At 45.0% G+C, this 14,837-nt stretch overlaps 1 protein-coding gene across 1 annotated transcript in view; it reads left to right on the top strand.

Moving 5' to 3' along the window:
• Nucleotides 1–9,007, top strand: part of supt16h (SPT16 homolog, facilitates chromatin remodeling subunit) — a 16,093-nt gene extending 7,086 nt beyond the window's left edge. The window contains exons 11-24 of the mRNA XM_084452294.1: nt 1–36; nt 444–542; nt 671–786; nt 960–1,113; nt 1,216–1,343; nt 1,823–2,085; nt 2,629–2,747; nt 3,192–3,430; nt 4,099–4,174; nt 4,583–4,752; nt 5,094–5,223; nt 5,728–5,854; nt 5,987–6,061; nt 8,129–9,007. The exon at nt 1–36 is cut by the window's left edge and continues 30 nt beyond it. Coding sequence (XP_084308420.1) covers nt 1–36; nt 444–542; nt 671–786; nt 960–1,113; nt 1,216–1,343; nt 1,823–2,085; nt 2,629–2,747; nt 3,192–3,430; nt 4,099–4,174; nt 4,583–4,752; nt 5,094–5,223; nt 5,728–5,854; nt 5,987–6,061; nt 8,129–8,238 — 1,842 coding nt within the window. The 3' untranslated portion in view covers nt 8,239–9,007. The remainder of the gene's footprint in view (nt 37–443; nt 543–670; nt 787–959; nt 1,114–1,215; nt 1,344–1,822; nt 2,086–2,628; nt 2,748–3,191; nt 3,431–4,098; nt 4,175–4,582; nt 4,753–5,093; nt 5,224–5,727; nt 5,855–5,986; nt 6,062–8,128) is intronic.
• The last annotated feature ends 5,830 nt before the right edge of the window (nt 9,008–14,837 follow it).

The raw sequence follows: 14,837 nt of genomic DNA, 5'->3' as shown, positions 1-14,837 counted from the left end.
AAGAAGAAGATCAAGAACGTGGGGATCTTCCTCAAGGTGAGAGAGAGAGAGAGAGAGAGAGAGAACGAAGAACTTGCGTCATTCTCTTTTCTGTCGTCGTCCATCTGTAGGGTCTGACAGTCAGCGGCGACCCCTAACCGATAGGGCTGGGTTTTAAAAAATCAAATCAAATGATTCAGAATCGATTCATGAATCCCAGAATCGATCTTTTATTTAATGAATGAATGAATAAATGAAGGAATGAATAGTTCATTCATTCATTCATTCAATGATTCATTCATTTTTGGAAATCAGTATCGATACCCAGCCCTAGTATTGATGTGTTGCATAACTTGGCAGTCATGTAATTAAGGTTACAGCTAAAAAAAACAAAACAGGTTTGTTTGCTTGTGAATCAGAATCGAATTCTTGAAATTCTAACTAACCTGGTCCCGTCTCTCCAGAACGACGATGAGGAGGACGAGGAGGAAGACGCAGACGACGCCGAGGAGCTGCTGGGCAAGGGAGCGCGCGGCGCCGCCCTTCTGACGGACAGGACCAGGGTAAGAGAGAGAGAGAGAGAGAGTGTGTGTGTGTGTGTGTGTGTGTGTGTGTGTGTGTGTGAGAGTGTGTGCGTGTGTGTGTGTGCGCGTGCGCGTAACCCCGCCAACCGCTGTTTCCCATCGTCCAGAACGAGATGACGGCGGAGGAGAAGAGGCGGGCCCACCAGAAGGAGCTGGCCAATCAGGTGAACGAGGAGGCCAAGCGCCGCCTGACGGAGCAGAAGGGGGAGCAGCAGATCCAGAAGTGAGTGAGCGTGGGAGTGGAGGAGTGGAAGGAGGAGAGGAAGAGGTGGTAACAACGCAAGGTTGGGACGGAGGAGGAGGGGGGGAGGGGGTGAGTCGGACTCGCGATCGGTCCGGTGAATTGTTCCCGATTTTTATAGATTTCCTTTCCCCCCCCCCCCCCTCCCCTCCCAGAGCGAGGAAGTCGAACGTCTCCTACAAGAACGTCTCCCAGATGCCCAAGGAGAAGGACATCAGGGAGATGAAGATCTTCATCGACAAGAAGTACGAGACGGTGGTGATGCCCGTGTTCGGCATCGCCACGCCTTTCCACATCGCCACCATCAAGGTACCGACCCGGCCCGGGCGCCATGCGACCTGTTCTCCCGACTCCACCCCGGATTGGACGATGGCGTCAAAGAAAAAAATCTCTCTCCGTCTCTCTGTCTAGAACATCAGTATGTCGGTGGAGGGGGACTACACGTACCTGAGGATAAACTTCTTCGTGCCCGGCTCCTCCCTCGGGCGCCACGAGGGCAACATCTTCCCCAACCCCGACGCCACCTTCGTGAAAGAAATGTGAGGGCGATCTGTGTTTGTGTGTGTGTTTGTTTGTTTGTTTGTTTGTGGACGCACATCCCTTTTCCGTACCCACTACCCATGGTTCACAATTCCTAAAGCTGGTCCTCTCTCTCCTCCCTCTCCCTCCCTCCCTTCCTTCCCTCCCTCAATCCCACCCTTCCTTCCTTACTTTCCTCCTTCCTCCCTCCTAAATCCATCTGTCCCTTCCTTCCTTCCTTCCTTCCTTCCTTCCTTCCTTCCTTCCTTCCTTCCTTCCTTCCTTCCTTCCTTCCTTCCTTCCTTCCTTCCTTCCTTCCTTCCTTCCTTCCCTCCTGCCTCCCTAAATCCATCCCTCCCTCCCTCTCTCCTTTCCTTCCTCCTTCCATACATCCTTTCCTCTGTCCCTTCCTGTCTGTCCCTTCGTTCCTCTCTCCCTTCCTCCCTCCATCCATCCCTTCCTCCCTCCCTTCCTCCCTCCCCTCCCCCCCCTCCCTCAGAACGTACCGGGCGTCCAACCTCAAGACGCCGGGCGACCCGTCTGTCCCGTCCACCAACCTGCAGAACGCCTTCCGCATCATCAAGGAGGTGCAGAAGCGCTACAAGACGCGGGAGGCGGAGGAGAAGGAGAAGGAGGGCATCGTCAAGCAGGACTCGCTGGTCATCAACCTCAACCGCAGCAACCCCAAGCTCAAGGACCTCTACATCCGGCCCAACATCGCCCAGAAGAGGATGCAGGGATCGCTGGAGGCCCACACAAACGGTGAGGGGGCGGGGAGAGAGGGGTCTGGGGTGGAGAGGTAGAGAGAGAGGGATTTTGTGTGTGTGGAGAGAGGGATTTAGAATTGGAGATGTGGAGAGAGGGATTTAGGATGGAGAGAGGGATTTGGGATGGAGAGGTGGAGAGATTTTGGAATGGAGAGGTGAAGAGAGGGATTTAGGATGGAGAGGTGGAGAGAGGGATTTAGGATGGAGAGGTGGAGAGAGGGATTTAGGATGGAGAGGTGGAGAGAGGGATTTAGAATTGGAGAGGGGGAGAGAGATTTGGAATGGAGAGGTGGAGAGAGATTTGGGATAGAGAGGTGGAGAGAGGGATTCAGGGTGGAGAGGTAGAGAGAGGGATTCAGGATGGAGAGAGAGGGTCACGCCAAACAGGAGGGAGGTGAAGGAATGGGATAGTGAGAGGAGGGTGTGTGTGTGTCAGAATCAGAATTATTTTATTGCCATTTGTACTTGACATGCATAGGAATTTTTTGCAAAACCATGGAGCCAACAACACAACTGTGTGTGTGTGACCTGTCTACAGGTTTCCGTTTCACGTCGGTGCGAGGCGACAAAGTGGACATCCTCTACAACAACATCAAACACTCCATCTTCCAGCCCTGCGACGGAGAGATGATCATCGTACTGCACTTCCACCTCAAGGTGTGCGTGCGTGTGTGTGTGTGTGTGTGTGCGCGTCACACTTGTTACAATGGGGCGGCTGTAGCTCAGGAGGTAGAGCGGGTCGTCCGACGATCGTAGGGTCGGCGGTTCGAATCCCGGCTCCTCCTGTTCCACATGTCGAAGTGTCCTCGGGCGAAGACACTGAACCCCAAATTGCTCCCAATGAGCAGGTTAGCACCTTGCATGGCAGCTGCCGCCATTGGTGTGTCAATGGGTGAATGAGAGGCCGTTGTAAAGCATTTCGGATAAAAGCACTATATAAGATGCAGTCCATCTACCATTTACAAAGCCAACATGTTTGACCAGCTCCTCTCCGGTCCATTGAAGTTCAGTCCGTTCGTTATAGTCAACCGTCGATATGGCGTTTTTTCCCCACAATGCACCTGACGCGCCCCCCCCCCCCGCCGCTCTCCCCCCCGCCAGAACGCCATCATGTTCGGCAAGAAGCGCCACACGGACGTGCAGTTCTACACGGAGGTGGGCGAGATCACCACGGACCTGGGCAAGCACCAGCACATGCACGACCGCGACGACCTGTACGCCGAGCAGATGGAGCGCGAGATGCGCCACAAGCTCAAGTCGGCCTTCAAGAACTTCATAGAGAAGGTGGAGACGCTCACCAAGGAGGAGCTAGAGTTCGAGGTCCCCTTCAGGGACCTAGGGTAAGAGAAGAGGGGGGGATGGAGGGAGGGAGGGAGGGAGGTGTAGAAGGTGGAGATGCTCACTGAGGAGGAGCCGGAGTTTGGAGGAGAGGGTGGAGGGGGAGTAGAGAGGAGGGTGTTAGACTGTGTCCACTCGGAGAGCTGTATGTAGCTGAACAGCGCCAAGCTTACAGCTTCTTAGCGCACTGGAGCTTAGAGCTGGCCTAGGCTACCGACCTTTTACCCCTACGTTGGCAACAAGTATCGTGTTTTTGCAGACCGCAGATAGCTAGCTAATAGATAGTAAGATAGCTAGCTAATGTTAGCTAGTGCTAAAGTTCGCTGTCTCTGCGGTTGTGCCAAAAACGACTTGTCGTCAGAACAGACGTTTGCAGCCTGCGCTCTCGCCCAAAAAGTTCCAACTTTTTTCAACTGAACAAAAGCCTAGATCTCACGGCGCTATAGCGCGAAAAAGCTCTTGGAACACAGCTCTCGTCTCTATAGCGCCCTAGAGCTCATTACCCGTACCTAACCCTAACAACGAAAAAACAGCGCCAGCTCTAAAATACAGCTTGCCGGTGGACACACACTCTTAGGAGACAGATTTTGTCCGTTGTGGTTAAGCTGTAGTCAATCGGAATGAATAGAGTAAAACAGACAGTTTGAAGAGTGTGTGTGTGTGTTTCTAGGTTCCAGGGCGCCCCCTACAGGAGTACCTGCCTCCTACAGCCTACCTCCAGTTCCCTGGTCAACACCACTGAGTGGGTAAGTGTGTGTGTATGTGTGTGTGTTTTTCACTACCCCAGTGAACCCTGTGTGTGTGTGTGTGTGTGTGTGTGTGTGTGTGTGTGTGTTAACCAATGGAAATGTGTACTGTCTTAGAACCCAGGGCACTCTAACCATCAGCATCTGATTTTCGAAATAATAAACATTATTTGTGTATATATAGCACCTTTCATACAGAAATGCAACTCCATGCTTTACAACGAGGGAATTACACGCAGTTTTTTTTGTTTTTTTTCTTCGTTTTTTAAAATAATTTACCCTTTATTTAGGGGCAAGCAATTAAGAACACATTCTTATATATAAAAGCAGCCTGAGGAAGGGGGAAATGGGAGTGCTTCACATAAAAATAAAATTCCTCATAATCCCGCCTTTTTTGTCCCCTGACAGCCCCCCTTCGTGGTGACCCTGGACGAGGTGGAGCTGGTGCACTTCGAGCGCGTGCAGTTCCACCTGAAGAACTTCGACGTGGTCATCGTGTACAAGGACTACAGCAAGAAGGTCACCATGATCAACGCCGTGCCGGTCAACTCCCTGGACCCCATCAAGGAGTGGCTGAAGTGAGGAGCTCCGCCCGGCTGGGCCGCCCATAACACCGAAACAGCCACACATCCAGTTCTCCAGGGGAATAGGGAGACTTTTTAGGGAATAGGGAGGGAAAATGTTACACTGGGCTGTTTTCCCTCTTGCAGGCATACAAACACACACACACACACACACACACACACTCGCATGCGTGCACACACACTCTTGACATGCCCACATACACACACACACACACACACACACACACACACACACACAGTGCAATACATGACTCTCTCTCCTCTCTTCTCTTTCTCTCTCCTCTCTTCTCTCTCTCTTTCTTCTCTCTCTCTCTGTCTCTCCCCCCCCCCCCCAGCTCGTGTGACATCAAGTACACAGAGGGCGTCCAGTCTCTGAACTGGACCAAGATCATGAAGACCATCGTGGACGACCCCGAGGGCTTCTTCGAGCAGGGCGGCTGGTCCTTCCTGGACCCCGAGAGCGAGGTGAGCGCTCCGGCCGCCGCCCCCTTTTTACACTAGCATCTCAGAAAATGTGGATATTGTGGAAAGTTCATAATTTTTTGTAATATAATTCAAAAAGTGAAACTTTCATATATTATAGATTCATTACACGTGTAGTGAAATATGACTGGTTGCCTTCATGCCACGCTCCACGTTGATTGAGCCCCGACCAAGTAGTGAGTGTATAAATGAACATATAAATGAACATATTGAACAACCATAAAGATTAAAACAAAAAAGGCTTGAAATGTTTCACATTGTGTAATGGATCTAGAATACATGAAAGTTTCACTGTTTGAATTAAATTACGGAAAGTAATGGAGTTTTTCATAAGTCTAATTTTCTGAGATGCACCTGTAAAGATGGAGGACCAGTTAGCTGGCTTCTCATCAGCTGACTGTGAATCAATGTTGGAGAAAAATGAGATTTCTCCTTCTCTCTACTCTACTCTCATTGTCTCTCACTCTCTCTCTCTCTCTCGCTCAGGGAAGTGGTGGAGAGGAGGACTCGGAATCGGAGATGGAGGACGAGACGTTCAACCCCTCCGCAGATGAGGAAGAGGAGGAGGAGGAGGACAGCGACGAAGACTACTCCTCGGAGACGGAGGACTCTAGTAAGACCACAGGGGCTCCTGCGCGTGCTACCCACTCATCCTCCCCTCACACACACACACACACACTACCAACACACTCGCTGAGGCACTCACACACACATTCACCATCATGATTGTGTGTGTGTCTTTCAGACTACAGTGAATCGCTGGGCAGTGAGGAGGAGAGTGGGAAGGACTGGGATGAGCTGGAGGAGGAGGCCAGGAAAGGTGAGACTACCATCACTACATCATCCTGGACTAATATATTACTATTACTACCATCACTACATCATCCTGGACTAATATATTACTATTACTACCATCACTACATCATCCTGGACTAATATATTACTATTACTACCATCACTACATCATCCTGGACTAATATATTACTATTACTATCATCACTACATCATCCTGGACTAATATATTACTATTACTACCATCACTACATCATCCTGGACTAATATATTACTATTACTACTATCACTACATCATCCTGGACTAATATATTACTATTACTACCATCACTACATCATCCTGGACTAATATATTACTATTACTATCATCACTACATCATCCTGGACTAATATATTACTATTACTATCATCACTACATCATCCTGGACTAATATATTACTATTACTATCATCACTACATCATCCTGGACTAATATATTACTATTACTACCATCACTACATCATCCTGGACTAATATATTACTATTACTACTATCACTACATCATCCTGGACTAATATATTACTATTACTACCATCACTACATCATCCTGGACTAATAGATTACTATTACTATCATCACTACATCATCCTGGACTAATATATTACTATTACTATCATCACTACATCATCCTGGACTAATATATTACTATTACTATCATCACTACATCATCCTGGACTAATATATTACTATTACTATCATCACTACATCATCCTGGACTAATATATTACTATTACTACTATCACTACATCATCCTGGACTAATATATTACTATTACTATCATCACTACATCATCCTGGACTAATATATTACTATTACTATCATCACTACATCATCCTGGACTAATATTACTATTACTATCATCACTACATCATCCTGGACTAATATATTACTATTACTATCATCACTACATCATCCTGGACTAATATATTACTATTACTATCATCACTACATCATCCTGGACTAATATATTACTATCATCACTACATCATCCTAATGGACTAATATATTACTATCATCACTACATCATCCTAATGGACTAATATATTACTATTACTATCATCACTACATCATCCTGGACTAATATATTACTATTACTATCATCATGGACTAATATATTACTATCATCACTACATCATCCTAATGGACTAATATATTACTATCATCACTACATCATCCTAATGGAATAATATATTACTATTACTACCATCACTACATCATCCTGGACTAATATATTACTATTACTATCATCACTACATCATCCTGGACTAATATATTACTATTACTATCATCACTACATCATCCTGGACTAATATATTACTATTACTATCATCACTACATCATCCTGGACTAATATATTACTATCATCACTACATCATCCTAATGGACTAATATATTACTATCATCACTACATCATCCTAATGGACTAATATATTACTATTACTATCATCACTACATCATCCTGGACTAATATATTACTATTACTATCATCACTACATCATCCTGGACTAATATATTACTATTACTACCATCACTACATCATCCTGGACTAATATATTACTATTACTATCATCACTACATCAGTACTACTCCTACCACTACTACTACTACTACCACCACTACTACTACTACTACTGTACTACTACTACTACTACTACCACTACTACTACTACTACTACTGTACTACTACTACTACTACTACTGCTGCTAGTACAGTACTACTACCGCTTCTAATTTTAGTCTCCTACTTTTTAAGTAAATTTCACAATTTCACAGATCAAATGTCAAGAAGTGCTTTACAATCTATTAACTATAATTAATTTTAATTAAATTAATATATTAATTAATTTAAAAATATGTATTATTATTATTACTACATCTATTATTATTATTATTGTTGTTATTAATATTATTATTATTATTACTAACTCTACTCAGTGACACCTAAGCCTGATGTTGCAGTCACATTGTGTTCACATTTTCTCTGTTTTTGCTCTTACTTCCTTCTGCGCATTCTTAAAAAAAAAAAAAACACTTTTCTTCTCATCTCTGTCGTCAGCTGACAAGGAAAGCGTCTACGAGGACGTGGACGAGACCACCAACAACAGGAAGAGGAAGGGCCGCTCGTCGGCCCCGCCCCCCAGCAGCAAGAAGAAACGACGGCACTAAACCACCACCACCACAAGACATTGATTCACTCACACACACACACACACGCGCGGTCACTTATGCATACTGCCAAACCATTGATCCGACCTCCATTGTGCTCTCTCCCATCTTTGACTGACACACACACACACACACACACACAGTGTATATAGAGGTAGAACCCCTTTACTTAGTGAGTGTTGTGTCAAATGGTAACGTACCAGAGAACAGAAAGACACAAACTTCATCCTTTTCCCCCTCGTTACTACTTCTTTATTCCTCCCTTCCTCCTTCCTTTTCATCATCCCCTCATCCCTCTCCCCCCTTGCGGGGTGGGGGTCAGGTGTGTGTATGTGTGTGTGTGATGAAAACGGGTTTTTATTGCAAACGTTTAGTTTCTTCTGTTGAAGGCGTTTCTAAAACCAATAGAGTTTAGCAAAGAAGACAAGATGTCTTCTGCCAAGCGTTTTATAAAATTTTGTGAAACTTAAAAGACTGCTCCCCCAACATCCACGCACCCTGTCTTCATAGTTTGTGTGTTAATAAAAATATTGACTTGTTAGTCTTCGGGGCAGATATCCATTTTTTGATTCTGTTTTCAGATTCTTTTTTTTAATGGGGATTTGTATACACGCAGACACACTGACACTCATACAGTACACTGTCCCTCTCTTTCTCTCTCTCTTCCTCTCTCTCTTCCCCTCTCTCTCTCTTCCCCTCTCTCTCTCTCTCTCTTCCCCTCTCTCTCTCCTTCCCTCTATCTGTAGCCCTGTTCTTTTTGTTCACCCTGGTTGAGTAGACTGTTGTATTGTTAATTCCAAAATACTGATGGTTTTTGTTTTTGTAATAAAATTAAAATGACTCTTTATTGTATCTGTGTGATTTCTTTTCAGAAATGTCATATCCCCCCCCTCGTCCCTTTATTCTGTTCACTTTTGTACAGTTTGGTCCATAAATATTTGGACATTGAGACAAGTTTTCATCATTTTGGGTCTGTTCACCACCACAATGGATTTGAAATTAAACAATCAAGATGTGCTTTAAGTGCAGACTTTCATCTTTAATTTGAGGGTATTTACATCCAAATCAGTTTAACGGTGTAGGAATTACAAACAATTGTAAATGTGCCCCCCCCCCCCCCATTTTTAAGGGACCAAATGAACTGGTAGGACGGAAGCTAGTCATGCCACTGAAATAGCTGTGAATTGAAATGACATGAAATAATGTCTGATAAATTAAGATAGGTGTTGTCGCCTGGACACATCAGTTCCAATGCTTCCAATGCTAATCCAGCACAATAAGAGCGGGATAGCCAGTTAGCTCATGAGTTCACAACAACTAGCAGCAGCTTCCATAACATTAATGGTAGCGGTCAGTGGCTAAAGCAGTTAGACCAAGCCCCCAGGATTCGAAATCTAAAGTGAAGGCCTATTGAACCGCGCCATCTTGGCTAGATTTGTAGTAATTTTGCTATTTCCGGTGACCTTTGTACTTGCGCAGTTGTGCTTTTCTGTCCGACGCGCGTCCACGCACGTTCCCGGCTCTCCCCGCTATGATTTAGCAATGAAAACCGGCTTGCATATTAACCTGTTTTTGTAAAATATATCCATTGGAGAAATTATTTTTTCATCCAGGCATCTTAGTTTTAACAGGTTAAATATAACTGAACATGTTTTGTTTGCTAGTAGATGGTATTCATTCCGTTCCCGATAACGTTATTGCAGCCAGGCTAAATTCCTCCAGGGAGCCAGTGACCGGCGAGTTGAAGAGCTTCACTCCCCGCCAGCAGGAGCTTTGGCCGCGGCTACCGCATCTCGGATAACCCGCTGAGTTCCTGGCTGCTATTTCACATTCGCCCTTGATCAATCCCAATACCGATCCATGGTAATAATGAATCAATCGTTCAGATCGGCAGTGCTGCATGCATGTTACAACATCATTGTTAGCTTTATTAACATAACCATAGACTACATTTATCTCTCTAACGTTAGGCTATCCATCTTACACCAGTCGGCCATTCGATAGCTAGAAGCGGTCAACGCCAACGTTGACGGTGGACGTGGACGCGCGTAGGACAGGAACTGCACAAGTACAAAAGTCACCGGAAGGCCAGAAAAGCACAACTGCGCAAGTACAAAAGTCACTGGACGGCCAGAAAAGCACAACTGCGCAAGTACAAAAGTCACCGGAAATGGTCAAATGACTACAAATTTGCCAAGATGGCGCGGTTCAATAGGGCTTCATTGTTGATAGCGGTCAGTGAATGGAGTGGCTGTATCCAGTTCTATTAATACATCCATGAGTTAGACTGATGATTCCTGTAACGTTAGCTATTTTGCTGTAATTGGTTCAACTTCTGTTTCTGTACAAAGGTAAGGGATAAACCCAGATAACACAAGGCTAGCAGACCTACAGCGGGTCCCTAATGGACAAGCTGGCGGACCTCCATCCGAATCAACTGGCGGACATCCATCCGAATCAACTGGCGGGTTCCTGGCCATTTGCACATTGAATGGCAAGCGGACCTCTGGCAGATTATTAGCGTCAGGGACAGCGGTCCGCTAGTAATCCGAAATGCTCCCGCTATTGCTCCACCACCATTCCACCGGTAGTTTATTGTCTATATCCGAGGCCCATTGGCCCTAGGCTTATGGATTTCTATTGCTAAATGAACTTACTCTGAACATTTTTTGGTAACCATTCCTTTCATAGTCCCCCAATTACTAATCATTTACCTGGTAAATACATGCAAAGTATAGCCTAATATATAATGGATAATTACTGAGACACCTATATTGTAGATATAATTTCAAAACAGGAGCATTTCAAATGTTCAATTACTGCACATAAATTCAATAACTGACATAGCACCACAAGGTAACCACATTTTTACATAACTTCTATAACATCCAGTGACAACCCAAATGACAAATCACAATGCTCATATTTATTAAAATGCTTTGAATTATATTAATTATAACTGGATCCACTCAGGAATCTGGGAGTGGGACCGAGAACAGGAGGAGCAGAAAACCAAACACAGAGTTGCACACACAGAGAAACACAACAGTAAGCACAAGTCTAGTATATCAATGAGACTTGTAATTGGTCACTTAATTGCTCACCCAGTTTCTGCAATCAGTTTAACACAGTTAATTCATCTGCAAAACACTGTACCTTTCCTGAAAAATACAAAATACAACTTTTTGTTCCCATGGGATCTCTCCCGTCCGTCTAAAAAAGGTTCATCCTCCACCAGGGATCAAACCCCTGATCTCTCATATGGGAGTCGGACGCTTAAATCCAGTATCCAGTACACTACCGAAGAACTTAAAAGTATGTGATGTCATAGTACTTTTGTTCATATGGAATCTCTCCCGTACTTCCAAAAACAGGGGAGAGGAGAGTGAAAGGAGGGAGGGAGAGGGAAGGCCGAAAGTAAACATAGGAATAAACCCACAAGCTAGCAGAGGGTGTGGGTATGGTTTCCCAAAATCATCCCCACCAGGGATCGAACCCCTGATCTCCCGCATGGGAGTCAGGAACTTTATCCACTACACTAACGAGGAACTTAATAGTGAGGGATGTCATAGTGTATTTATTTTGGTGTGCTGGGACTACTGCCTCTTGTGGTGGCAACATAGAAATGCAGGTCAACAATGGGATGGAGAGAAGGAGGGAGGGAAGGAGTGACAACCCGACAAATGCTATCTAAATAAAAAATTGATATTTTCCCCAACGTTTTGCACCACTCAAGCACCCAACCCACACAACACAGTACACACAAGCACTGACCACAACACTGGGTCAGCACCAGACAATCTCTCAATACCAGTGATGGAACAGATTAAAAAGCCCCCCTCCAGACAGAGTTAGAGATATACACAGAGACACAATGACATGGAGACATACATACATAGATAAACTTGGATAAATAAATTGACATAAAAATAGACATTGATAGAGATCAGGTCATTCCAGTCATAACGATAAAACTGAATACTAATTTGAATACACCGCCTTGTAGCTAGGGGACTAGAAGCCAGATCGAGTGACCGTCCAACCTGTTCGCTTCACTTAAAGGGCTTCTTCGTTAATCTCAGACCAGGAATCTGACCAGTAGATTGACACAAAGAAAAAGGTGAACAGGTTAGGTGTGTGAAGTCGTCATACAGCATATTTGCACCATGTTACCCTCAAATACTTCAGTGGATACAAACCATTGACTGTGAGCTGGGGGAATAGTTTCTGGACAGCCAGGAAGAGAGAGAGAGAGAGAGAGAGAGACAGAGAGAGAGAGAAAGGGAAAGAGAGAGACAGAGAGAGAGAGAGAGAGAGAGAGAGAAGATCCACATTAACAAGCAGCATTCTGTGGATTTGATAAATAGCTGAAGGTTTGGCTATAACTTATCTTGGTGGTGACCGCGTGTTCCTGGACATCTGACCATGAGCTGCAGACTGCTTCTCCTCTGGCTCCTCACAGGTAATGTTCTGGAATCGAGTTCTGTACATACTGTAGGCCTACATGATCAAAATGGACCCTTCGTAACGGGAACATTTCTATCAACCAACAAAGGATGTGAAAGTCTGATGGAGAAAAAAAATAAGACTTTCTCACTGTCTATCTCTCCCCTCTTTCTCTGCCTCCCTCTTGCTGTCTTTTTATCTTTCTTTCTCTCTCTCTCTCTCTCTCTCTCTCTCTCTCACACTCTCACACACACACACACACAACGGTGTGTGTGTGTTTTCCTGGGTTCTACAGGGTTCTACGTCACACCATCCCGCGCGACCTCTCGCCAGTACCACTTCATCAACGACCTACAGACCTGGACTGAGGCCCAGAGATACTGCAGAGACAAGTACACTGACCTGGCCACCGTAGACAACATAGACGACATGTACAAGCTCCTCCGCTCTGCAGGCGGAAACGACACGCAAGCGTGGATAGGTCTGTATGACGATGTCAACAGCTGGAGGTGGTCTCTGGCAGATAGTCAGTACTACGGAGAGGGAGAGGCTGGGTTCAGGAACTGGGATAGTTCGCAGCCTGACAACGCCGGGAGTAGACAGCTCTGTGCTGTGATGAGAAGCAACGGACGCTGGAATGACGAACAGTGTGACTATGCAAGATTCTTCGTCTGCTATGATGGTAAGCGCCAAGTGCATGAAGAAACTATACACAAATTGTGTCCTATTTTGTGGGAGCAAAAATGGTCCAAACGGTGTAAAATGTACTGTAATACTCAGAATATTCTGCTATGAAATGTATATATAAATGGTTTATATATATATTTTCGTTATTTTGTTCGTTTGTTCTTTAGCAGGATTATACAAAAACTACCAGAGTGATTTTCACGAAACTCGGTGGAGGGGTGTAGCATGGGCCAATTTATAACCCATTCAATTTTGGAGTGGATCGGAATCACTGGGTGGATACACAAATGAAAAGAAAAACAGTTTGTCCATACTTGGGACCATTTCTCTTCACTTCATCTTTATGTCTTCTGCCGGGTTTCCCATAATGCCCGGTGGTTGAGCGGTTAAGGCTTTGCAGTAGTAATGTATAGTCCCGGGTTTTTGTGTGTTTTTTTTAAAGAATGTTGGCTCTTCGTTATAATGATGAGTCAAATCAGCTTTAGATAGATAGATATCAACTTTATTTGCTGTTTAAGCAAACAATGTTATCTTATCTTTCAATGCCTGTAAAACAAAATAATATATTATTCATGAGAAACAAATCAGATAAACTGTATTAGTCTTACAGTTTAGTTACATTTTTAAGTTACATTTTCTTAGCCTGGATTCTGTGGTATTACATATAAATGATATGCTACCTGAACCTGATTTACCATGTAAAACAAAATAATATCTGATTCTCATTCACTATTAGGAAAAATTACATTTTCTTAGCGTGAATCCTGTGGTAGGTTATTACATATAAACTGAGGTGTGACTTTAACCATTTCAACACCAACAAAATGCATTCATGCGCAGAGGCCTGTGCTCTCTGAGCACCCTTTCTAGTCAAGAGAGACATCTGTTTATCTCATCTCAACGCAAGCAAAAAAGACCACTACTTGGCATTTGCTTGCTGTGATGTAAAACGTTGGAAGCAGTGGCATTCAGATAGAGTAGGCTGCTGGTCCCCAGTACTGGAACTACTATACATACAGTATATACAGTATACAGTATACGCACATGTGTTCACGTTATCTGTCTCTCTTCAGCAGGGGCAAATTCCTCCAGTCGTTTCGTCCTGATCGGTAAGAAACTCACCTGGACGGAGGCCCAGAGGTTCTGCAGACAGAACCACACCGACCTGGTCAGCGTGAGGAACCAAACTGAGAACCGGCAGGTCCAGGCCCTCGCCGGGGGTAACGAGGTCTGGATCGGCCTGTTCAGAGACGGCTGGAGGTGGTCCGACAACAGCAGCTCCTCCTTCAGGAACTGGGAATCGGGGGCGCCGAATAATTACAGAGGGGAAAACGAGAACTGTGTTGAGGTGCGGCGGAGAGAGATGTGGAACGACGAGGAATGTTCTTTCCAACGCCCCTTCTTCTGCCACCAGGGTGCGTTGTGTGTGTGTGTTTGTGTGTGTGTGTGTGTGTTTGTGTGTGTGT

Source organism: Borostomias antarcticus (genome assembly GCF_949987555.1).
Source record: "Borostomias antarcticus genome assembly, chromosome: 17".
NCBI classification, from domain to species: domain Eukaryota; kingdom Metazoa; phylum Chordata; class Actinopteri; order Stomiiformes; family Stomiidae; genus Borostomias; species Borostomias antarcticus.
This window is presented reverse-complemented; position numbering and strand designations above follow the sequence as displayed.